Source organism: Schistocerca cancellata, chromosome 2 (genome assembly GCF_023864275.1).
Source record: "Schistocerca cancellata isolate TAMUIC-IGC-003103 chromosome 2, iqSchCanc2.1, whole genome shotgun sequence".
NCBI classification, from domain to species: Eukaryota; Metazoa; Arthropoda; class Insecta; order Orthoptera; family Acrididae; genus Schistocerca; species Schistocerca cancellata.
Window position 1 is genome coordinate 460,517,927 of NC_064627.1, and position 26,813 is coordinate 460,544,739.

Consider the following 26,813-nt stretch of genomic DNA (forward strand, 5'->3'; position numbering starts at 1 on the left):
TTCTCCTAACCAGTCTGTACTTTCAAGAAGCTTTACTTTACCTTGCCAATAAATTTATCTTGTGGATGTCTGTTTCTATCTTACTTTAGTCCTCCAAGTAGGCACGTTTTGTTTCTTCCCTTCTTATTTATTCCTATTCCTATGCCAATGCAGCCAGATAACTGTCATGTTAAGATTTCATCTTGTTGCTAGTTACAAAATCATGTAAGCATGTCATAAGTGTTATTTTCGTTGTTGTTTATTTGTCTGTTTCTTCCCCACATCTATGTGACATTGCTAACATGTGGGGGGGGAATGTAAAACTAATGCACTATTGAACTTGAGTATTGTATCACAGTTTAGTCACCTGTCTTGTCAAGCAAGAGCTCGATACGCATGTTCAGGAGGCCTTTTCTGCAGAGAATGCATAATGCCTGTCCATGTATTTCTCTCCTAAATAACTAATGAACGGTTCTACCATACTAAACAGTACGAATCCAAGCAATCAATTTTTCAGAATGTGAAAATAATTCCCTTATAAAATTATTCCATACAATAATTTCATTTTAGGACACCATTATTTTCGTTGTATCTGTATTGTATAGCCCTTTCTGTTCCATTGATGAATCTACTAGAAATCACCACCTTCTTTACAACAATATTATGAAAGGGATAGATTGCTGCTCACCATGTAGGAGAGATGCTGAGTCACAGAGAGCCCCAACCACCTCTGTGGTCACAGTGACCAACTATATCCTCACCCTCAACTGCTGCTTCTATGAAGGCACCACCTACAAATAGATTCAAGGTGCAGCAATGTGCACCCACATGGCACCATCCTATGCCAAACCTGTTCATGAGCCGCCTAGAGGAATACTTTCTAACCCCCCAGAATTCCACATCTGATTCAGATTCATTGATGACATCTTTGTGTTATGGACGGAGGGTGAAGACACCCTATCCAGATTCCTCCAGAACCTCAACCAGCTGCTTGCAGTAGGTGCCATTAGTGCTGAAGAAATCTGCCAGTATCCTTGCAGGTGTTAGCAGCCCCCAGGGGTGGAAATTGCCCCTGCATGCAGAGGTGCGTGATGTCAAGGTGAGCACACCAGCCTATGACGGCAATTACCCCCGTTATGGCCTGCTGTCTCTCAGGGCAGACGACTGGCATAGTCCTCTTGTCTTCATAGGTACTGCTGGACTTCAAATACCTCTGCTAGAGATGGCGGGTATTTGTGCTGGTTAGAAGCTCATTTGTTTTGCTGACTTCCAGCCATGTAACAGGGTGGTGATTCTTCTGAAAAACATGGAATTCCTCCCAGGGGGTCACAACTCTTTTGTATGTGCTTGGCTACCACGGGGTCCCAGCCTTTGCACCATTACTTCCTTTCCGTGCTGCTAGCTTATGTTTCCACTATCCCTTTCCCCCTCTGCCTCTCCATTGGATGGTTTTCTTGGCCCTGGCTTATGATGTGGGAATTGAGTTTCCACTTCTGGCATTTTTTTTACAACTTTTCATTAAATGAATACATGGTCCTTATTGCTGGGTTTCACCTGCTACCCATTTCGAAAATTTTGCAGAAATTCTGTTCATGCAGGGAAGGTAGCCTAAGGTGATGTATGCTCCACCTTTGTGCCTTTCCATATTTGCATCTATTACTGAGGTAATACACTTAAAACCCAGCACAGTAGCCATCGCATTTTGGGGGAGGGGGGGAGTCGTCAAATATCTGCACAATGGTAGCCCTTGGTCACACAGGAATTGCACTGTTTGTGCATGAGCTGAAAACTCCCAGTGTATGCCAAAGAGTTTGTGCCTGTCGTGAGTGGGGCACCTGGACTCCGAGCAACGGATTACTGGCCAGTTAGCTATTGTTGAGGCTAGGTGGTGCCCAAGTGGAGAGCCCCTATTCAGAGTGGGTGATACCATAGCAGATGAGCCGTAAATGAAGTGAATGAAGTTATGTCCTGTTGGTGGCTATGCAGCCCCAACAGTGTCTATGGAAGGGAAGTCCTCATTTAATGTAGGGAGAGAAGATCCTAAAATGTTTCCTTCCCTGGCTGCACTGTGGGAGGAATGTACGGTTAAGTGGGAAGCAGAGAAATGCTTCCCACAATACTTGGTTTGCAAAAAGGACTGATGGGGATTCCTTCTTTGCGACAAAGCCCTTATTCTTTGTGAAGAACATAGAAGACAATTTTGGGAAAGTGGCAGCCATCTCTTAAATGAAAAGTGCATCAATTTTGATCAAAACAGCATCCGTTGCTCACAGCCGCTGCTCGCTTGTAACAATTTTGGAGATGTACTGATGATTGTCACCCCCCATAATAGTCAAAATATGGTTCAGAGCATCATTTGTCACCAAGAGCTGCTCTTGCAATCTGATGATGAGATACGTGCCAACTTGGAATGACAGGATGTTTATTTTGTTCATCGTGTCCACAGGGGCCGAAGGACTACAGGCTTGCTATTAGTGCCTTCATCTTGGCCTTTGAGGGGGATTCAGTGCCTGAAAAGGTCAACGTGATACCAATGCGATGTGAAACCATATGTGTCATAGTCATCCCCCACCCCCATGCGGTGGTTCAGATGTTTGAAATTCGGGCATATGTCTGTGCATTGCATCACTAGCCCCATCTGTAGAGGTTATGGATCTGGCACCAACAGCAGCTTGTCAGTTGTGGTACCCACATTCACAGCTCCCCTAAGTATCTGAGCTACTGTCTCCTCATTCCAAACATGGAAATCCATCTCCCACAATGATGCCCCAGATCAGGGATTATGATCGCAGTTTGCATCATGTACCTCATTTTTGAACTCCAGCTGCTTCCTCTAGCGTCTCTCCTCCAGGCTGACTCACGTATGCCCATTGGCCACAGCTTCGTCTTCACCTATCACAAGGTCCGAAAGACTCATTTCATCTCTTGATGATGATGGCTGTCTGTGATTCCCTGTATGCCCTTGAACAGTGTAGATGCACAGTGACCTGTATCTGGACCTTGGACCATGTTGGGATCCCTCAGAATGAACTCACTGGTAGCTTAGCCAAATTGGCTACCAGTAAGCTGACTCTTGTGATTGATACTCAAGAGACAGACATCCAATCAGTATTATGCCTCAAGTTTTAGGGACCTGGAATACGGAATTGCTCACTCTGACTTCACCAAACTAACTACAGGATATGGAGGAGACTACAAATCTGTGCAGGTCCTTCATGCAGGTCTCTAACGAGAACTCTGCTGTTCTTTGTCGGCTCTGCATCAGCCATACTTGGCTGACTAACGGTCATCTCCTCAGTCATGAGAACCTACCCCACTGTCATGATTCCCATCAAACGGTGGTCCACATTTTGCTGGACTGTCCCAACCTAGCAACCCTGCAGTGGACTTTCAAATCTCTCTGACTCGCTACTCCTGACAATACCTCAGTGACTGACTTAGTTTTACATTTTACTCCAAAAGGGTGGGCCACTTAACCTTATCAGCCTGGTGAGGCAGATCATTCTGTTGCCTCCTCTGCGCAGATCAGACTGCGGCTGTCTGGACTTGGTGGTCCAACCCGCCCCCACCCTATCTCCTCTTTTACTCTGTCTTCTACTCCTCTTTAGTCTGTTCGATTTGTTCATCTTCAGTCTATCTGTGATTTTCTTGTCCTGTTTAGATTAGATTAGATCTACTTTCATTCCAATTGATCCGTGGTGAGGATGTCCTCCAGGATGTAATTTTTTTTTAATGAGTACTATATGAAAGAATCATTTTACAAACACTAATACACTGAATTTAAAATAAAAAAGTTTTTATTTATTTATAATGTAATTAACATGTAATAGAACTACTATAATACTTACTTACAATGAACACATTACTGCACTGAAATGAAATGATGCGGAAGTTAGATTGTACTTATACACACACACACACACACACACACACACACACACACACACACACACACCAGTTGGTTCTACTGAGAAATTCACACCAGTTGGTTCTACTGAGAAATTCATCAATGGAGTAGGAGTAGTTGGCCACCAATAAATCCTTTAGGCTTCTCCTAAACTGGATTTCATTGGTTGTTAAGCTTTTTGTGGCTGCTGACAAGTTATTGAAAATGTGTGTTCCTGAATGATGCACACCTTTTTGCACAAGAGTAAGTGAATGTAAATCCTTGTGAACATTATTCTTATTTCTAGTATTGATTCCATGAACTGAGCTATTGGTTTGAAAAAGTGATATATTTTTATGACAAATTTCATTAAGGAATGAATATATACTGGGAAGCAGTAGTTAGTATCCCTAGTTCCCTAAACAGGGTTCTGCAGGATGTTCTTGAGTTCACACCATGTACAACTCTTACTGCACATTTTTGTGCCTGGAAAACTTTAGTTTGGCTTGATGAATTACCCCAAAAAATAATCCCATATGACATTATGGAATGAAAGTAAGCATAGTATGTCAGCTTTTTCATTTTTATATTCCCTATGTCTGACACAATTTGCATTGCAAATAGAGATTTGTTAAGACACTTCAGCAGTTCTGTGGTGTGCTCCTCCCAGTTGAATTTATTATCAAGCTGTAATCCCACTTTTTTCATCTGATTGTCGTCATAAGTTAGGCATATACTCGTGGGACACCCCTTACAAGTTCTGAACTGCATGTAGTGTGTTTTTTCAAGGTTTAGTGACAAAGAATTGGCTAGGAACCAGTGATTGATGTCCACAAATATTTTATTAGCTCATCTTTCTAAGACTACACTTGATTTACTATTTATTGCAATGTTTGTATCATCGGCAGACAAAACAAACTTGGCATCTGGTAATATTACTGATAAAAGGTTATTGAATTACACAAGAAAAACTAAGGGCCCTAAGATGGAACCTTGTGGGACCCCACATGTAATTAGTTTCCAGTTGGATGATGCTTGATAGCTAAATACTTGTCTCTTTCCTAATAACACCCTTTGTTTCCTGTCAGAGGTATAAGATTTGAACCATTTTGCAGCATTTCCTGATAAACCATAATATTCTAATTTACTTAAAAGGATATTGTGATTTACACAGTCAAATGCCTTTGACAGATCACTAAATAACCAGTTGCCTGCAACATAATATCGGAACCCTTTAGAAATCCGAACTGTGACTTTGACAGTATGTTATTTGAGATAAGATGGTTATAAAGCCGATTGTACATTCCTTTTTCTAAAATTTTTGAGAATGCTGACAGAAGTGAAATTGGATGGAAATTTGATGCTATTTCTTTATATCCCTTCTTAAACAGTGGCTTAACTTCAGCACATTTCAACCATTCAGGAAATATTCCACTGATAAATGACTGGTTACACAGGTAGCTTAATACGTTACTTAATTCATAATCACATTCTGTAATTAACTTTGTTGATATTTCATCATACCCACTAGATTTTTTTGATTTTAATGATTTTATGATGGAAATTATTTCTGCTGGGGTAGTCAGGGTCAAATTCATATTATGGAAGTTACTTGAAATGTCTGGTCTGAGGTATTCTATAGCAGCATCTGCAACCCCATCTTTTCAGTAACAGTTATAAAATGTTTGGTAAAAAGTTCTGCAACACTATACACATCTGTCACCAATGTATCATTTACGCTTAATGCTATTTGTTCCTCTTCATGTCTGGTTCTATCAGTCTCCTCCTTCACTGTATCTCATATTGTCTTTATTTTGTTATCTGATATTACTATCTTTTTCCTTGTAATATATTTGCTTTGATGTCTGTATTACAGCCTTTAATATTTTGCAGTATTTCTTGTAATGTACTATAGCATCAACATCAGAACTTTTTCAGATTAACAGACACAGTTTTCTTTTTGTTTTACAAGATACCCCTATTCCTTGAGCAATCCATGGCTTCTTTGTAGACTTCGTTCTAACCTTGGTTAGTTTTGGAGGAAAACAGTGTTCAAATAAGGTAAGCACTTTATTGACAAAAGTGTTATATTTTTCATTCATGCCATGAGCACTGTAAATATCGTTCCAGTGAAAGTCTCTAAGGAGTGTCCTAAAACAATCAATTTTTGGCTTATTGATTACCCTCTTGAGCTCAGATTTAACAGATTTTATATACTGTTCAGTATTAACATTTAACAGAAGAACTGCATGTCATTGTCTGAGAGGCCATTGACTATTGATTTTGTAATATAATTTTGTTCATTGGAATTTTCATAGATATTATCAATGGCTGTTTGTGAGCAATTGGCTACCCTAGTGGGGAACTTTACAGTGGGAATTAAGTTGAATGATAGTGTTACTAACTCAAAGAAGTTCTTATTGGGAGATTCTTTAAGGAAATCTATATTGAAATCACCAGCAACCACTATTTCTTTGTTTTTGGTTGTTAAATGGGCCAGTACAGCTTCAAGGTGGTTTATGAACAGATTAAGTTACCTCTGGGTGCTCAATATACACTTTATATTATGAAGGACTTTTTGTGAAATTCTACTTCTGTTCCACATGCTTCCATATGCTGTTCTAGGCAAAATTCATGAATGTCTATGTCCTTAAATTTATGACAGTTCCTGATGAATGTGGCAACTCCTCCTTTCTCCATTTCTGCTGTACAAAAGTGAGATGCTAACCTAAACCTTGTGCCACTTAAAAGTTCTGTACCAGTGGTCACATGATGTTCAGAGAGGCAGATTGTCAGCTGAGTGTGAAGACTCTTTCATCTATGCAGATAATTAATTCATTAATTTTATTTCTCAGTCCTCGAATATTTTGATGCAATAAAGATAGCTGACATTTCACATTGACTGAGTTAAAATTGGGTAGAGTTGAAATATCTGCTGACTGTTGAAAATTCTAGATCAATAGCTTTTTATGCTGTGTGAAAATATCATGAAAAGGATCGTTGCTACTCCCCATATAGTGGAGATGCTGAGTCACAGATAGGCACAACAAAAAGACTGTCACAAAATAAGCTTTGTGTGCGTGTGTGTGCGCGCGCACGCGTGCCTATCTGTCGTCTATTTTTGATAAAAGCCTTGTTGACCGAAAGCTAATTGTATGACAGTCTTTTTGTTGTGTCTATCTGTGACTCAGCATCTCTGCTGTATGCTGAGTAGCAACTATCCTTTTCATAATATTGTTACATGCCATCCTGGATTTTCTGTTGTTTGATTTTGTTGCTGTTGATTTAATAGTTCGTGGGAAGTCTGCACATCTCTGGGACAAGATAGTGATCCATGGAATACTAATTGCCATCTTCGAGCAGACATTTCCTCTCACTGGTTCACCTCAACTACCGTCTCGTGCTGAAGACATGTCATCCCTCAAAATGGCTCACAGTAAAAATTAAAACAGTCCACAGTATCTGCACATTTATATGAGGCATATTATTTTATACTGTTATTTTCGTACTGTGCAAATTACTTTCCTTGCAAGTATCATTTGTCAGTAAGAAGTCACCAGTACGGGCCTCACTCTCATGGAGGGGTTTGTATAACTACACTAGGCCTCAAGTCCCCGTGTGGGGATCAGTTTTAGGTTCTTTCTTTATTTTTTTTTTTTTTTTTTTTTTTTTTTTTTTTTTTTTTTTTTTTTGTGTACTTAAATCGCTTGCAGCAAATGCTGTAATGGTTCCTTTGTAAAAGGACATGGCCAATTTCCTTTTTTCATCTTTGTCCTGTCGAAGTATGTCTTACATCTCTGATGACCTTGCCAACAGTGGGTGTTAAAATATGATCTTCGTTCGTTCGTTCCTTCCTTCCTTCCTCTTACGCGTAACAGATTCTGCGCACTTTTTTTTTTTTTTTTTTTTTTTTTTTTTAAAAAAAAAAAGACCTAGCGAATGATCAAAGCTTTCCACTCGATTACCTCACAGTGGCAGAAATTTAGAATCCCAGTGTGACATTGGCATGCTCAGTGGGCTTCGCTGAACCACATTGCAGACTGAAGTAGTTTTATGGGATGTAATGTTGTCTGAGTCATGTAGCAGCAACATAAAAATTAAGAATATCTTCAGATTTCTTCTTCTTCTTCTTCTTCTTCTTCTTCTTCTTCTTCTTGTTTGCCAGTTTTGTTATTTAATGTCTAATTAACCCTTCCTTATTCTATTTATGTGTCATTTTCTCACTTTACAGCAGTTTGGCCCCTTTGTTCAGAGTTTCTGTAGCATAATTTGTTAAGTTATTTCTGTGTTTATTCCTTTTGAATGTTCTGTGTATTGTGTATATCTCTTGGTCTTCTGTATCCCATTTTCTCACACACACACACACACACACCCACACACACACACACACACACAAACACAAACTAACTCCAGTACTGCTGGCAGAATAAGTACACGATAATTTGGCCTATGCACAGAATATGTGTCCTCCCTCCATGCTTCGCATGCGTCCATCACTTGTGGACGACCACCTCTGTTGTCTGTGAACTCTTAGGCAGTGTTTGATATTACTACCCTTGTCCTACATAGAATGCTAACTTAATAGTCTGCAAACACAGAATCTGCAGCAAAAGTATGTGATAGTGTGCATAATGCCAAAAATTTATGTTCCATTGGGAAAATGAAACAATTGATTATCTCTCTTCACTCATTGTGGCTGTTCCCAGTGGATCCCCCCACCACTGCCTTTGGCCCAGTAGTCTGTGCAGCTACAGGTCAGTTATAATGTGCATATTCAGATGATGTGCGGACATGTTCTGCAACACTACAATAGGGTATTTGACTCTCTTTCTGGGAATCATCTTCAATGGTTAATTATGTCATTTCATCCTCATAACATACTTTTTTCTCTTCATGAATTTCAGTATTTAATAAAAAAAAAAGGGGGAAGAAAAGAATTGGAAATGAAATTAGAGTAATTTGAAAGTCCCCAAAATGCTCCGTTTGAACCAGGAGAACCTGTGATGTCACTGGGTAGCACATTGCTTCTACTTTGTAAAGCTCATTCATTGTGATATCTTGTTTTGGAATTTACATATCGAGAAGTGGGTTATAAAAGGTGTGTATTACCACATTGTACAAATACATCTATGAAAACTCCTGAAAAATTGTTTCGGGTGTTCCAAAGGCTGAGAAGGTGCTTGAAATGTGCTTGCAACCTTCTTGTTGAGGTACAATTGAGGTGGTAGTGGTTACTGTATGTATTCATTCCTGTTAGGATCATTTTCGTATAAGTAAATACTCCATATCAACACTTCGTCCCTTGTAGTGTAATATGTGTGGTGCTGGACTTCTAATACAATGCTCGCAAGATTGATCCCAATTGGGAGCAAGATTTTGTCCCTCGTTAAATACTATTGCCTTCTTAAGTGTACTTTATACATAAATACAGTTATGTAAGTGTTTTATGTTGTATATCTTATTACATTTTAGCACCTTTTGCACCTGATCATTTTGAGATGAATTACAGGGACAGTATTAAGAAAATGTATTTCATGCCTGAAGGAATTCTTATTCTGTAGAATTTGAGAATCCATTTAACAATTTTTGACCACATTATTCTTTCCAAACTAGTTATTAAAGGCAGTAATAAGCCACTTCCAACTGCCTCCATTGAGCCCATTGTAAAACTGTATGATTTTGACCAAGAGAAAAATTGAACTTTACCTGGAACCTACCAGGAAACGTAATTAGGCCAAGGAATGACAATAAAATGGAAGTTGGTCCTGCTTAAGCACATTTAAATCATAGTGTTTCTGCAGCAGTTAAGTATGCAGTAGACCAACAGATAGTGTAAGGTTCTGCTGCATCAGCTATATTTTATAGACATAAATTAATGACCTGGAGGAACAGAAATACTGCAATGTTTAAAGCTTTTGAAGACAAATTCAGTGATGCTGTGCAGTTCCCGACAAGTGTTATTACACTGTCTCAAAATATGGAAATTCAAAAGAGAGGTACCAGGAAAACAGTAGCAGTTCTGCCAACAACAGTGGCAATTAACAGACAGAATTACCTTCTGAATGAAAAAGTTTCTACTGTGTCTTTTTGTGCAGGCCTTCACAAGCTGCTCTGGGAAACCTTTTCAGTATGGTCCGAGTGAATAATCCAGTTCCAGATTTCCTCAGTTTTAAGACAATTCTGTGACGTATTGCTGTGTCACAGTACTTCCATCCCAGTCAACATGCAATGCAGTTTCCACATTTCTTGTTTCTGGGTCATAAAAATCTGAGTTGTTTTTGAAAAATGAAGAGACCACAAATGCCTCAGTTTTCGGAAGGTTTCCACTATCAGCCTTTACAAAATTTCTTTCCACTGTTACTTGAATTGACAACTTTTATTTTCGATCACTAAATACCTAAATGGTTTGCAGAAGTAATACAGAAAAACACTCGCCTTATTCCTAGCCTGGGATGTCACCTGAACTTAACCCAATAACAGAGCATTTTTTGACCATGGAACCAAATCTGGAAATTGAATGATTTTTAAAATTTAATTACTTTAAGGTAAAAGACATTTTGTGAGAATATTGATAAAATTGCTATTTGAATGTTAGAATCATTCAAAATAACAACAATGTGAACAGTATTTTTAACTTAGGAAAATAGCCTAGGTCAGAAACAGTTAGTCTCTCACTTGAAACAATGAATATATTGTTTTATAGCAATTTCGTTCTGATATAGTTTCTTCATTCTCCTTGGTCAGCTAAAATGTTTTAGTTTTCAGGGAACCTTGAGATACACAGTAACACGTAAAAAGTATATTACTCCCGGATCCCTATAATTAATTAACTATAGTTGATGTACCTTCAATATTTGTACTGCCTTCATATGTCTCTTTACTACTACTTTCTCTCTGTCTGTCTCTCTCTCTCTCTCTCTCTCTCTCTCTCTCTCTCTCTCTCTCTCTGTGTGTGTGTGTGTGTGTGTGTGTGTGTGTGTGTGTGTGTGTGTGTGTGTGTGTGTGTGTGTGTGTGGTTTTTTTTTTTTTTCATTATGCATTTTATAGTTGTTAGTATAAAGTAGTACAGTGCTCTCTGATCTGTTACATTTAATCAAAAAGTCATAGGAAAGATAGCAGTAACACGACAGTTATTCCATTTGCCAGAGATTTTGTTATGTCTTGCATGTGTTGTTTCAGTTTAATGTGAAAGCAAGTTAAACATCAATGTATCACAGTTGCAGTATGTGCGACTCGTCAGCACCGCAAGTGGCAGTACGTCAACAGTGGCAAGTACAGCTAGGGCATCCACTGATGGTCTGCTGTCTGCAACGGCAGTCAGTGCCACCGCCAGGCCTTTAGCGATGTCAACAGTACGCTCGCAGCCGCAGGCTGTGAAGATGGTACCAATAGCACCAGCAGCACCCTCAGTCCGAACGGTTAGTCATGTCCTTACCCCATATAAGTATTAATGCGTGCTGTGTCTCTGAACACCAAAAAATTTGAACACTAGTGAAGGAATCCCAAAATATTTAACTGTTTCACACTGTTTTATTGGGACATACAAATCTGTTTAACAAAATTGACAGGGGAAAATGGATAAAGGAATATAAAGGGCATAGTGTGTTACTCTGGTCTTAGTTTTCTTTCCACGCTTTATATACATGTCAGTTTGGATTCTGCCTCTTACATGCAAATGCCTTATTAGTTCAACAAGTTTTATATAATGTGAGCTGAAGTACTGAGTTATTACAGTGTCCATACCACTTTCAAAACATTAATATATTTATGCTATTTACATTTTATTATGTTTAAGGTGTTTTACTACTCTTTCAAACCTCAGCTCATGCCTAAGCCACTGCTAAAGGAGAATAGCAAAAGTCTGTAATATGCTTATAATTTATATCTTGATACAATAGGGATGTGCTACATTCTCGAGGCTGTAAGTAGAAAGATACCAAATGTAGCTATAATATGCATGTATCCATAATTCATGCACATTTTGTTTGGTACCAGTTTCGTAAGAAAGTGATTTTTGGGATTTTCCTTCTATAACTGATAGAAGTCAGGTCTTCAGTAGTTCTACCAGTGTAGAGGGCATCAGCTGTTGGCACCACTCAGAATGAGTGGTGGAGGGATGGAGCAGCAGGCCCCAGTGACAGACTGGTGGTCAATACAAATGATACATGTGCAAACACCTTGTGGTGCTGACTTCGGGCCCACAGGGTGGACTTAGTATCATATACAGTTGCCCCAACTCTGGTCTTGAAATGATGACTGCAGCTGGTGGTGCCCAGTCGTCTCATCATCTAGCATAGCTCTGGTGTTGGTGCTGGACTCCGAATGAATAGGCCTCTTTATTCTTAGTTATTATATGGTTCCAGGGTGCTTTTGTTGCACTGTTACCTGGGACCCAGTCATCCAGCTCATGATATGGTTCTTGCCATGGTGTAGTGACACGGTGCTGCCCGCTGCAGCTATTACTGCTGCACGGTGCAAGTTTCGCCAAGCATGGCTAGCCCCCGTACATGTTGCTATAACAATTATGTCACCACATTATGCTTAATGGCCAGTGGTAGCTAACTCATTGTTCTACAATGGCTTTCTTCCAAATTCCTAAGAGTTTTACTTAAAACTGGGTAGCAATACTACATCCCCGCCCCCCGCCCTCCCTCTCCACAGGAAAGATCCAACCCCCAATTCCTCACCATGACTACTTCCATCATCATTTTATAAAATAAGTGTCACACTCCCAACATTATACTAGACTTGCAAACATTGCACATTTACTACACCAAATTCTATAGCTACTTCCTTGCAAATCCTTGAGCATGTCTATCATCTACTTTATATCTGCCCACTGCACATCTTTTTCCCAACAAGACTTCATCCAAGCTTCCAGTCTCCCTTAAGCTTTAACAAATTCATTTTTCCCCGATATTTACACTACAGTATTCCTCGTACATTCACTATGGCTATTGTCAGCTTGGGATCTCCACTTGTATTGCTTTATCTATCATCATCTCTTAAGAGTCCTGTGGCCTGCTCATTATCTCATATACTAAGAACCATATTTCATTGCTAGGTTTCTTGCCATGCTTAGGCACACACACATTCAAATTCTTCATTCCACACATACAAATTAAAATGACACTCTTCCTATCTTAATAAATTATCCTTAACATACCAACTTCAACAAAACATCGTCCGATTCCATTTAATTCTTAACGTTTGGCATTTCATCTACGTATCTGGTGGTTTTTTAACTGTTTGATTTGGTACAACTTTCAGAACTTTGTTCTTGCACAATAGGTCCTCCTGTGGTTTCTCAGCAACCACACTCCCAAAGCTACCCTCATGAGAGAACCACATACACTACGATCATTCACAACACTTCGACCGGCAGTACCGCGTATTCCTCCCTGTAGTGATACAAGGGTTACCAAATTTGTTATAAAAATCAGTACATTACTTTATGGGCAGTACTTTTAGTACATGTATTGCATTCATATCAAGCAAGTGTCGATTTATGACATCGTTGTCCAGGCACGAATTAATTGTGATCCAAATCAGTTTTGGCAAATTAATAGTTTCTCTCAGTTTATTGATTATGAAATATAAACTCTCGAAGTGTATTCAGAATGGGAAATATTAATATAAAGGTGTTTTAGTATTTCTATGTATGAAAAGGAGAGTGAATTTATGTGCAGCTTTTACTCAGAGACGTTGACTTACGTAAAGTGCAAAAGTGCGTGTGTATAGTTCGCTTGCTGGTGCGGTGAAATTTATTTTATGATTCTGAATCAGATGGAGATAAATCCAGTTCCAGTTAGATTCTTACGTCAGATCACGTCATTGTGAAAGAGTTGTTTAGCCCATCAGGGAAATACTGAAAACTGTGCACTAGTTTTAAGTAAGTTATGTGCCAGTGTGAGATTGGGCTGTTCAGTGAATCACAAACAATAGTTACAAATATGCTTGGATTTAATCCACAAAGCTGAAATTAATTTTGAAGCAAGTTCTGATTTGGACAAAAACTAAATGAAAGGTTATTTAAAATATCGAGGATCAGTTTTAATAGAGACACACATGACGTTGTAATGAATTTATTGAAATGGTTCGCAAAACAGGAAAGTCCATTACACACATAAAATGCTACACGAAGTTTGGTGACACGTGCGAGTATGAGAGAGTTTCTTTTCTTTTCCATAAATACCAATGAACAGACAATGAGATTATTAACTGTTGCATAATTTCATTTTAACACTACGGAACTTGTTATATTTACCGTGTTTCTTCACCGAGATATCTCAGGAAGCTGGGAGCTGGGACAAACAAGAAGAAAGAAGAGGCATTGGCAAATCCCACTGTAGCACTCTATACATACTGAATGCCACTCAAAATTTTTTTTACTCCTGCTCACACAAAACAACTTCCTGGTGCCTGGTGGCACTGTATCATACGAATTAACCCTTGGTGTATTTGTTCAGGTTTAACTGGTTTGTCCCATACATTAGACACACCTTGTGACAGGTCTGCACTGGCGATAGCTTTCTATCACTGTAGGTTAGATTTGGCATGATGTTGGTTTCCAGGCTTGTGTTGCACACTGCACCCAATTCATACTCGTTATGTACATCAATCTTCGGCTGTGCTGTAAATAGCCCGCTGTGCACATCAGCTGCTTGCTCTGCAAGGCTGTGACCCAGTACTTGCTCTTGTGCTTCATTCTAAACTTGTGGAATAAATTCTTCAACAGATTTAGCCACTCTACAAACTCGTTTCCTCTTTCTTTTCCTCCATTCGCCCTGCTTTCGAGGAAGTATTCTGTGTGTTATACCATGTGTGTCCGCAGCTCGTGGTCTTGCGGTAGCATTCTCGCTTCCCGTGCGTGGGGACCTGGGTTCGATTCCCGGCAGGGTCAGGGATTTTTCCTGCCTCGAGATGACTGGGTGTTGTTGTGTCGACTTCATCATCATCATTCATCCCCATTACGGTCGGAGGAAGGCAATGGCAAACCACCTCCACTAGGACCTTGCCTAGTACGGCGGTGCAGTTCCCCGGCATCGTCCCCTACACTCCTCAGAGTATGGGACCTCATCATAATACCATGTGTTGTACCGTTCCTGCTACAACATTTGCAACACAACTACAAACAACTTCTTGTGCCTTTCCTGTAGTATCCAAAACAATGACATCTGCAGTTCCACTCTGTACAGTGCAAAGATCACTGGTACTTGCACTTCCCTGAGCACCCAGACCAGGTTCTCCAGCCTCAACAAAACACTTATCGCCAGCCATTGCGGCAGACACTGCAGGCACCTGTGTAACTGTGCCCACAATTAACCACTTAGATATAGCACACACTCATTCCTCCTACCACATACTTCACAATTCCCCTGGATATAGGACTAGTACTTCTACATTACTCACCTTACCTTCATCACCATCATAATAATCATAATCATTATTCTCTGCCTTGTGTAACTGGTCGTAAACTTATGTTACGACACCTCCTACAACTAATTTAACTTACCCACTTTAAAGATCATCCACCCATTCATGACATACAGTGAAACCTCTTTATAACGTTCCTCCATATAATGTTTTCCTCTATGTTACGTCCGTTTTTTTCGGTCTCGACTAAAAGCCCATACAAAACAATGTTATATTTTCCTCTTTACTGCGTTTCCTCTATATTACAGTTTCCTCCATGTAACGCTCATATTTTTGGAACCCTGGTCAATTATTTACCTCTTTATAACGTTTAAGTGACTGGATTTAGACGCATCGTTTTCCGTTCTGTGGATTCACAGTTTGCACCGGCTCGGAAAGCCTGCACTCAGCGTATTTCATATGTCAGCAGCAAAACCCGGTCACATGACATGTGACACCCATTCTGCTTGCGATCTTTTTGGCGCCATTTCAGTTGATGCTTTCAGCTTTGTATTCGTAGCGTGTTGTGTGAGCTGAGCAGCAAACAGTTCGTGTGCCTAGTAAGTGTGTGTCTTCAACATAACATTTTCTGAAAGCTTTCATCAGTGGACATGAGTGAAAAGCGGAAGAATATTTCTCTGGAAGAGGAGGTTTCTATTATTAAAAATGTGGAGGCATTTCGTGGCACGAGTCGCGTGGAGCTAGCGAAGCAATTGGGACTGGCCCCTTCAACACTCAACACTATTATGAAAAACAGATCGTCGATAATGGAAGGGTTTGAGAGGAGGTTGGCTCTGAGCACTATGGGACTCAACTGCTGGGGTCATTAGTCCCCTAGAACTTAGAACTAGTTAAACCTAACTAACCTAAGGACATCACACACATCCATGCCCGAGGCAGGATTCGAACCTGCGACCGTAGCGGTCTCGCGGTTCCAGACTGCAGCGCCAGAACCGCGCGGCCACTGCGGCCGACGAAGGGTTTGAGAATTGTGGAAATTCGAAACATATGCGTTTTAAACCATCGACTTGCGATGAAATGGAGAAAGTTTTATTAACTTGGTTTCAGCAAGCACGTGCTGCAAACATTCCTATAAATGGAACTATTTTGAAGGAGAAGGCACTTGAAATATCACTGCAGTTAGGAATGGACAATTTTAAGATGTCCAATGGATGGATTGATAAATTTCGACAGTGTCATGGTGTTGTGTACAAATAGGAATGTGGAGAAAGTAAAAGTGTGGACGAACCGACTGTAGCTCAGTGGATGCAGACTCTCCCTAATCTGATGCAGGGCTGCAAACTGCATGACATTTATAACGCTGACGAAACCAGCATGTTTTTCAATTTAATGCCGTATAAGACATTTACTTTTCGTGGGGAAAATTGCGATGGCGGTAAGAAGAGCAAAGAATGTCTTACCGTTTTGTTGTGTACAAACGCCGATGGCAGTGAAAAACTGAAACCTTTGGTTATCGGGAATCCAAAAAATCCGAGGTGCTTCAAAAACATTTCCACGTTTCCGTGCAAATATACAAACAATGCCAAGGCATGGATGACGAGTGAAATATTTTTACGTTTTCTCAGAGAATTTGACGCCAAAATGGGGAGTGCTGCAAGAAAAGTGCTGCTGTTTGTGGATAGATGTGCGGCACATCCACCAGACGTACCCTTTCTGAGAAATGTGAAAGTAATTTTCCTGCCACCCAACTGCACCAGCCGTCTGCAACCTTTGGACTTGGGCATAATACACGCCCTTAAGGTTAAATGTAGGACAGCCCTTGTAAAAAAGGCCTAGAATTTGATGGACCAAAGAAAACCGGGAAGCCAGCAAAGTTCACAACTGTAGCTGAATACTTTACAGGCAATAAATTTAATTATGTACTCATGGAGGGAAGTCAGTGCTGAAACTATTAAAAACTGTTTCACAAAAGTGGGATTCTGTGAGAATGAGATGGCAGCTCCTGTGGAAGAAGTTGCAAGTGATTTGCAAGAGTTTCACCAATTAATAGGCAGTGATTCTGTCAGTTTTGAGGACTTTGTGGCTGTGGATGACAATGTGGCAACCACAGGAGTACAAAGTATTGAGGAGCTGACTGCAAAGAGAAGCTTGGAGAGTAACAGTGGTAGTGAAAGTGACAGTGACAAGGAAGATGACCCTGTGCCTTCATATACTAAGGCAGCTGAAGCCTTTGAAACATTCAGGAGATACATGATGGCCCATAGACTTGAGGACAGAACAGTAGTTCAACTTGCTCATTTGGAGCAAGAAATGATTGCCATAGAGTCTAGGAGAAATAGAAAACAAGCAAGCCTGCTTGAATATTTAAAAAATCATAGGTATGTTATTTTCAGATTGCTTAGGTTCCTAGAGTTTTGTGCAAATTTAAGTTCCATTTGATAATTTAATTATTGAAGTATTTTTTTTGTAACTAATTCTTTTTTAATCTGTGCCATTTACCGAGTTTTTATGTAATATGTTCAGTATATCATAAACAAAATTTGGCTCATATTCTATAATTGGGTCAACTGAAGAATGGGATACCACCTGTCAGCTTTGGAGAATGATGTCAATCTTAAGAATCTGTTACAACTTTTTACCGTACAAACTGATCCATTTTCTTTCACCCATCCACCTACCGAGCCCCATGTTTTAATTAAAAAAACTAATCAGTTGACACATTGATCATTTGCAATGAATATCATATGTTGTGAAAATTTAAAATGTCATCTATGGCACCAAAGCTGATTAGTGGTATCCTGATCTTCAGTAATGCCCTATAATTATTATTTGGAAGCCTTCCTCTTTATAGTGTTTTCCTCTATACAGTGTTCAGAATTTGTGGTCCCTTGAAAAACGTTATATAGAGGTTTCACTGTACTTGCCTACTCTTCACAGGATACCCCCCCAGATGCCCCACAGCATTTCTGTGGGTAGGTGTGTGGTGCGCATGGGGCCCAGAGCTACTGGAGCTGCATATCCTTCCCCATATCCACTCTTTCCCATCCTAGCTCTTTTGTCACCCCCCACCCGCCCGCTCCCCATTTCTGCCTCGGTGTTCCCCTTTACACGAGAACCTGGCTGTTCTCTCGGTTCTGCTATTCCTTTATGGTCTTGTGCCTCACATTGCCACCCCCTTTTTCTCAGCTTTTTCTGGTTCCATTTGGGGTTTGACCTCCCTTTCTAAATTGTTTCATAGTGTGAGCCATTTGAGGATTAACTCCTTCCCTAGCATATCCAGTGTGCTTCCTCTAACACCCCTCACCTCCCCCCCCCCTTTCCTTCTTCCCCGCCATAGCCTCCACCCCACCCCCTTCCCATTGAGTCACCAGCACGGTAGCCAGTCCGTGTGGTGGGGCTGTTATGTACTCATCTGGCTGAGCTCCTGACGACACAGGGATCACACTTGTGGCACCTGAGCTGTCAGTCTCTCATGTATGCCAAGGAGTGATTGCTCAGTTTTTTTGGGGCATCAGAAGTCTTGCCAATGACCACTGTGTCAGGCAGCCCTTGCTGCAGCTGGGTGGCACCCAAGGGGTGAGCCTCTGATAGAAGTAGGTGTTAGGAGGGCCGGTGGTGTGCACATGAAGCTTGCGAAGCTCTGGACTTCTGGCCAATTTTCTGCGGCCATGTCATAAGGTAGGAACAATTCTGTCTATGCTCCTATTTTTCCTTTCTCGTCCTTCCCCTCCGCGGCCACTCTCTGCGAGGAGTGCCAGACCCACATGCTTGGGTTGAAACCCCTTCCCCATTACTACAGAGGGAGAGACTTTCGCTGCTATCGAACCTCTTTTTCTTGTAGAAGACATTACAGTGAAGTTTGGTGAAGTTGACTCCCTTAGTAAGATTCAGTCTGGTTCCCTACTGATCAGAATCTGTTCTGCCAGGCAGTTGGCTTGTCTTTGTGCTCGTGAGCACCTAGGAGACATCCCGGTGAGCATCACGCTTCACCAGTCCTTAAATATGACCCGGCACATTGTTTTCCACAGGGACCTGTCTTCAATCTGATAACTAACTCGGGACTAACATGGGATGGCGGGTCATTAATTTCACCTGGCGAGTCCAGATGGGTCCTTAAGACTATTGCGTTGACAATAGCCCTTCCATCCTCACTTTTGAGGGGGGATACCCTTCTGGAAAAATTCAAAGTTATGGTTTGTTGTTGCAACATAAAGCCTTATATCCCACCTTCCATGTGCTGTTCCTGTTGTCTCCATTTTGGTACGTGTCTCAGTAATGTGAGGCGACTGCTATTTGCAGTGACTGCAGCCATCCTCTCCATGTGGGGTATCCTTGCACTCCACTGGCCAAGTGCATGGACCGTTCCAGGCCACATTCTCCTCACTCACCAGACTGTCCGGTATATAAAAAGGAAAGGAACATTCAGGAATTCAGAACTCTCGAACATCTATCTTTCTTCTCTTGCAGCTGCTGCAGATGGGACTCATTTAGGAACTGCCCTTCCAGGCATCTCAAAGGCAAGAAGCCTGTTACTTTAAACCAGACATTCATTCTCTTTCATATTCTGATATTATTGCGAATTGCTCTCTTCCTAACAATACCTCCTCTTGCACTCCAATAGAGGAGGAGAAGGAGAAGGAGGAGGAGAAGAAGAAGAAGATGTGTAAGTCTTAACGTCCCAGGGGGTGTCACTCTTTCCCTCTCAAGTCAGAACCTGATCTTACATTCAAGGACATCACTCCATTATTACCAGTGATAGTTACTAACTCAGTATCATTATAGATTTTGGGCCATTAATCTTCCATCTGGGCTCTGGTACTAATCTCCTCCAGTGGAACTGTAATGCTTACTATTGTTATCTGCTGTAATTTCAGTCTCTTTCTATCTATTCTGTAGATTGTATTGTATTGCTGGAATCTAATTCTGTGGATACTTATTCGCTGACTCTTTGTGATTTCAAAGCCTTCTGTCAGAACTGGGTCAGCCCTTTGCGAGCGTACGGTGGTGTCTGTACGTTGGTCCACATATTCCTGGGCACTGGCAGTAGTGGCTGTTGGAATCCATTTAGACTCTGTGGTAACAATATACAATCTTTATCTCCCCCCAGACCTTTCTCCAATGCTTCCTGCTCTTCTCACACACCTTAGACAGCCACTCCTCTCTTCCTTCTCCGTGGAGATTGTAATGCCTTAAACCTCTGTGGGGTGGTACTGCAGCCACTGACCAGAGCACTCCCACACACTTCAGTTTGGCACTTTCTTGGCCTTAATCTTTCCTTCTGTAGCCCTGGATCCCTCCCCTCCTTTCAGAGCAGATTTTATTATGATTTGTGTGACAGTGATCTTTTCTGATTGTCTTGCCTTGTATTCAGCATCGCTTGCCTGGACACCCTTCCAGGTGGGTCTTTGCAAATGAGGATTCGGATATGTTTTCCTTGACTGCCATCCCAACTGCTCCACCACACAACAGAACTGGAGTCTGTACAGTGTTTGACTGACGCCGTACTTTTGGCAGCTGCTTCACCAAGTCCCTCTTCTTAGGGATCTCCCCAGCAGAAGACTGTCACATGGTGGATCCCGTAAATTGCTGCAGCTGACTAAAGATTGCTGTTGTGCTCTCCAATGCTACAAACGACATCCATCTCTCAACCACTTCCTGGCCTTTAAACAGCTTTATACTTGTAACTGTTATCTAATTAAATGCCAGAAATAGATTTGTACGGAAAACTATGTCACTGCCATAGGACCACAGACTCCCTCTGTACAGGCATGTGCATCGATAAGGTGCACTTTTGGCCGCCATCCTCCTACATCCTACAGGTGTCGAGGGAATTTCCCTGAATGCTGTTCTACATCTACATTTATACTCTGCAAGCCACCCAATGGTGTGTGGTGGAGGGCACTTTACGAGCCACTGTCATTACCTTCCTTTCCTGTTCCAGTCGCGTATGGTTCGCGGGAAGAACGACTGCCGGAAAGCCTCCGTGCTCGCTCGAATCTCTCTAATTTTACATTCGTGATCTCCTCTGGAGGTATAAGTAGGGGAAAGCAATATATTCGATACCTCATCCAGAAACGCACCCTCTTGAAACCTGGACAGCAAGCTACACCGCGATGCAGAGCGCCTCCCTTGCGAAGTCTTCCACATCTCCGTAACGCTATCACGCTTACCATATAACCCTGTGATGAAACACGCCGCTCTTCTTTGGATCTTCTCTATCAACCCAACCTGGTACGGATCCCACACTGATGAGCAATACTCAGGTATAGGTCGAACGAGTGTTTTGTAAGCCACCGAATTTGTTGATGGACTACATTTTCTAAGGACTCTCCCAATGAATCTCAACCTGGCTTTGTCCTCTCCCTCCCCCCCCCCCCCCCCCCCCTCAGTTTCATAGTCGTCATCCTCCTCCTCCTCCTCCTCCTTCTCCCCCCTCCCTTTCAGCTTTGTCGTCATCGTCCTCCTCCTCCTCCTCCTCCCTTTCAGCTTCATTGTCGTCATCCTCCTCCTCCTCCCCCTCCCCCTCCCTATCAGCTTCGTCCTCTGCTTTTCATTCTCTTCGTAATCAATATGTTCCTCACATCCCAAGCCCCTTTTTTGTTCTAGCTGTTATTTTATTGTCTCCATATCTACTCTCTATACCCCGGAGTTTTGTGCTAAGCCATTTCCTTCTCCTCAGTAACAACAGCAACTGACCTCTTGGACAGCTCTGTCTTCTCTGCTCACTACTTACATACTTTGCCTCTTAAAATTTGAAACATCTTCCCTGCTATAGTTCCTTGCAGGTTTGATTCCGCTGCCTGTGGTGCTGACTATGACGGAGTTACTCGTATCAATTGCACAGACACAAATGAGAAAGACACTTAAACACACCACTATCCTACTCTTCCCACTAATTCACATGCTAAAATACGGAGCAATAATCCTTGCTCTGCCCAAAACAAAATCAAATTACAAAAACACTTAACCATAATACCACCATATTACTTCTTACTGTGACTTATCTACTCTTGCACAAGTGGCAGGTCATGTTTATTATTGTACACAAAAACAATGACTAAACTTGGCGTCTCCTCCTGAATCGTTAATCACACTTCATGGCTTGTATACTACTACACAATGAGCCACAGCCCTTACTCATGACACCCATATTAGTTATATCAACAACGTGAAAACTAGGAGTTATATTCCCACGCCCTCAAAACACAGTCTGTTTGCCTGTCACGTACAAGTACAGTTTGAACCCCTGGCAAAAACCACTGACCTGCCTTGCTTAACCCCTGAAATGTCAAGTCATCTTCTTCATCCAACTATGATGGTTATAGAACAGTTCGGACGTCACTTTATGGGGCATGATACACCCTCTACTGTCTGCTGGTGGGTACATCAACTCTCCTGATACCATTGTGTACGGGCGCTGCCTGTTGGTACCGCTCTGTAGGGTAAGCTGTGGAGTGACTGGCCAGTAGGGCCCAGTGACAGACTGATGATCGAGAATAATACTTTATTATATTTCAGTTACACATCTCGTCATTGTTAACGTAATACCGACACGCCCCACTCCGGTGCGCCAGGCGAGCAATGGCCAGTGGATGGCTGGCTTCTGCCTCTGCAAAGAGATGCATGCATCATCAACATTGGACCCAGAGGTTGGACTTAATGTGAGAAGAGGCTGCCCAAGCCTGGTCTCGAACCAATTTCTGCAGCTGGTGCCACCTAGTCATCTCATTGTATAGTGCAGTCGTGGTGGTGCTGCTGGACTGTGAATTAATCTGCCTCAAAATTCAAAGTTATTGATATGGCTCTAGGGTGCATTTGTTGCACCATTACCTGGCACCCGCTTACATATCTTGTAACATGGTACTTGGCCTGGTGTGGTGACACTGTGCTGCCCATGCTACAGCATTTTAATTCCACTCTGTGAATACAGTTCCATCTTAGTGCATGTGGAACACACTTAGCACAGTTGCTTGTCATACCCAATAAAGTTTGTAATGAAAATATTGTGCATTGAAATCATGAAAGTATTAGTGTTTTTTCAATGTTCTTACTTACACACTTGCATTATTGATATTTGAAGGTTGCCACTTGTCTTTATGAAAAACTTCTTTGCTTCAGTTCAGTAGTGGTTTTTACTGTGCTTTGATGATTTTAATGTATTTTCAGAATTGCTGTACTAGCATTTGATGTTTTGTCAACACGGCAGCAAAAATGCGCAACTGGTAAAGTTTTCATGAAGTGCGACAGTTGTAGCAGACTTCAATGATAATTCGACATTAATAGAAATGCAGAAGACAAGACAATGGCCAACGGAAGACAGCAAATTAAAAAACTTCACTTGTGAAGAAAATTGTGGGGTGTGGAGATCATAATTAGAACTATTTTAAATGAAATCTTTGACTTCGTAAATGGTGATGCGAGCAGGCCAGAAAAAAGTGGACAAATTTACGAAATTGAACTTGCTAAATGAACTAAGGCTAATGCAATAGAAAGGAAACGGCTAATTCTATTGCTTGACACCAACTTTTACTTAACGTTATGGAATGCAAGACTGCTAAAGAGATTTGGAAGAAGCTAAGTAAAATTTGATGTCCACTGATCTGAAAACATTGATCTGCTAAGACACAAATTTCATAACATTGTGTGGGTAGCAACAGATGGATACACTTCGACAGTATTATGAAAAGGATAGATTGCTACTCACCGTATAGTGGAGATGCCAGCAGCCAGAGACAGTGGTCATGTGTGCACGAGTGACATTCAAGTTATTTTCTGTGTGTGTGTGTGTGGGGGGGGGGGGGGGGGGGGGGTGGTTTGCATGTTGTCTAATTCAGAAGAAAGCATTTTGGCTGAAAGCTTTCTTGTCAGTTTTTCTGTTGTGCCTGTCTGCGACTCTACATCTCCGCTATATGATGAGTGGCAATCTGTCCTTTTCATAATATTGTCATTATTCCATTCTGGATTTTCCTTTGTTTAAAAACTCAGCTTTCATTGTTAGACAAGTCGATCAGCAATGGTGATCTTTGTGCACAATTTTTGTAAACTTTAGGTAAAGAGTTCGATTACATTTATATTTTCCTACTGAAAAGAAGATGTGGAATAAGTTACGTAAACAGCATTTAAATTATGAACTAAGAACAACACATTGTGAGGACAGAAGTGTTGCTACAACATTGATGTTGAAAATTAAGATTAACAAACAGCAACAAAGGCACAAACTAACTTCATCAGAAGCACATAATTACGCTTCTTATAAAAGGAAAGGAGATACAATGTCATTTTTATGTGATAGAGGAGGTCACTTACTAGAACATTGTAAATCAGGGCTGGTTTGTTTTAAGTGTAAGAAAAAGAGCCATTGATCAAACGATTGTAATAGCACATACAAAAGAGAAGACTGTGCAATGTTGTCAGCTAGTATAATATCAGTGGGAGATTCAAGAAATTGTCATCACACAGACACTTTGGAAACTGGAGGAAAAAAAAAAAAGTTTTATTGTGACACACAGGAATTTTTCTGGGGATGTAAGTACACTGAACTGTATTGGTTAAAAACAGTTTTGGCTGCAAATTAGTTTTTTTATTTTTCAACAACGCGTTTCGCCTTATTTAGGCATCTTCAGGTTATCTTTTCCAGGTAGACGCGAGAGGCACCAAGATCTGCATAACGCGTTCCCGTTCACAGGAGCAGGAACTGTATTCAGTGCGTTATGCAGATCTTGGTGCCTCTTGTGTCCACCTAGAAAAGATAACCTGAAGATGCCTAAATAAGGCGAAACACGTCGCTGAAAAATAAAAAAAACTAATTTGCAACCAAGACTGTTTTTAACCAATACTGTTAAGCACTGGTTTGCTGTTATGCCACATATGGACTGGAAGAACACTGAACTTTGATTGTGGTGGTTGGTACATTGGCAGGGGTGGTACACTACATATGAACCATTTGAAACTCAAGGTAGATGGATAATGCCAAGAATGGTGTACAACTTAATCATTTGGCATGGGATGATTGATGTACAGGTATTCAGTTGAGCATAAACAGACATAATGATATTTTGAAGATGATTGGTTTTCCCTGGTGTGTCCTATAACTTATTTTATGTTAAGCAAGCTGTCCAAGAATTAATAAATCAAATAATCTGAGCTGTGAAGGTTGTTCATCAAGAGAGGTCTTGTGTTGTTGCTGAAACTGATGATGATACAGAGATGGCATGAAAAAATGGTTCATCAAAGTAAATGTGTACATCAGTTTTTGAAGGATAGTAGCATAGAGACAATGATTGATAGCTTTCGTGATAGGTGTGTCGATGGTAAACATCATCAGCTGGTGTTTGGTGAAAGAGCACAAAAGCCCACTAAACCTGGGTAATTAGTTTATGCTGATGTTTGTGGACCAGTGGAAGAAAATGATTTGTAAGGTCATCGATACTTCATTGTTTTTGAGGTTGACTTTTCCAGTTTTCAGTTTTAGAGTAATGTACCTTTTCAGGCACAATGATGAAATTGAAGGAAAATTACCACTGTCCATTAAAATGATAAAGACTCAAGCTGATATTACTTCAAAAGAATTAAATATAGCCCTTGGCAAGGAGTTCCATAGTAAAGATGTATATAAATTCACTGACACAACTGGACTGAAACATTCAATTACTGCAAGATATTGGTAGCGGAAAAATAAAATCCTTTGTGTGATGGCACGTTTTTGGCCTTCCTGTGCTGAAAATCTACCAAAAGCATTGTGGGGTGAGGCTGTTCTGGCTGCAACACGCACTTGGAATCAAACTGATCCCACAAAATTTAAAGGTAAAACTCCAATTGAAATATTTTTGAAGAAAGGAGGTCCTTTTGATGATTTGGTGATGCGTGGAACAGAATGCTGTGCTTGGATTCCTACAAACAAATGCAAGAAGTTTGATGTTAAATCTTCAAAAGGATATGTGGTTGGTTATGGTGACTGTGGATACCTCAATTATTTTCCTGAAAAATGCATGTGTGTATGTAGGGATGTAAAATTCGAATGCAAACAATTACAGGAACCACTTACTCAAGAGACCAAAAAGGTTGTTGATATATCAGATGTAGATGAGAATGAAAAGGAGAGTCAGTGGGATGTATGAACCAAGATGTGTCGTCATGTGATGAAAGGGTTATCAACTATTTTTGAAAGACTGAGAGACAAGTTGAGAGCAACTTGGAAGCAAGAAAATATGAAGACATGTGAAGCCATAATTTATGTGAATGGTGAAATTTGGAGAAACCACCATCTTAGTGTGGAGATTCAGCCCATCAACCAGGAATGATGAGACAGCAAGGAACTATGAAGAAGCAGTGCAGTCAGAAAACTCTGAGGAATGGAAGAAAGCAATGGAGGTAGAAATGAATGCTCTGGAAAGAAATAAAACATGAGAGTTGTTTTATTTTAAAAAAAGTTGAAAATTGATGGATGTTTGCTACAAATAATGAAGTGGTGAAATATAAGGTCGACTGTGAATACACTAAATGTTTTGGAATATATTATGTTGACACATTTAGCACTGTTGCAAGAGTTGAGGCGATAAGAGCCCTGTTGAGT

The 26,813-nt window shown here is 40.8% G+C and overlaps 1 protein-coding gene across 1 annotated transcript in view; it reads left to right on the forward strand.

Annotated features, from left to right (window-relative positions):
• Nucleotides 1–26,813, forward strand: part of LOC126161961 (protein lin-54 homolog) — a 271,287-nt gene that overhangs the window by 140,213 nt on the left and 104,261 nt on the right. The window contains exon 6 of the mRNA XM_049918145.1: nucleotides 11,083–11,283. Within this exon, the coding sequence (XP_049774102.1) occupies nucleotides 11,083–11,283 (201 nt within the window). The remainder of the gene's footprint in view (nucleotides 1–11,082; nucleotides 11,284–26,813) is intronic.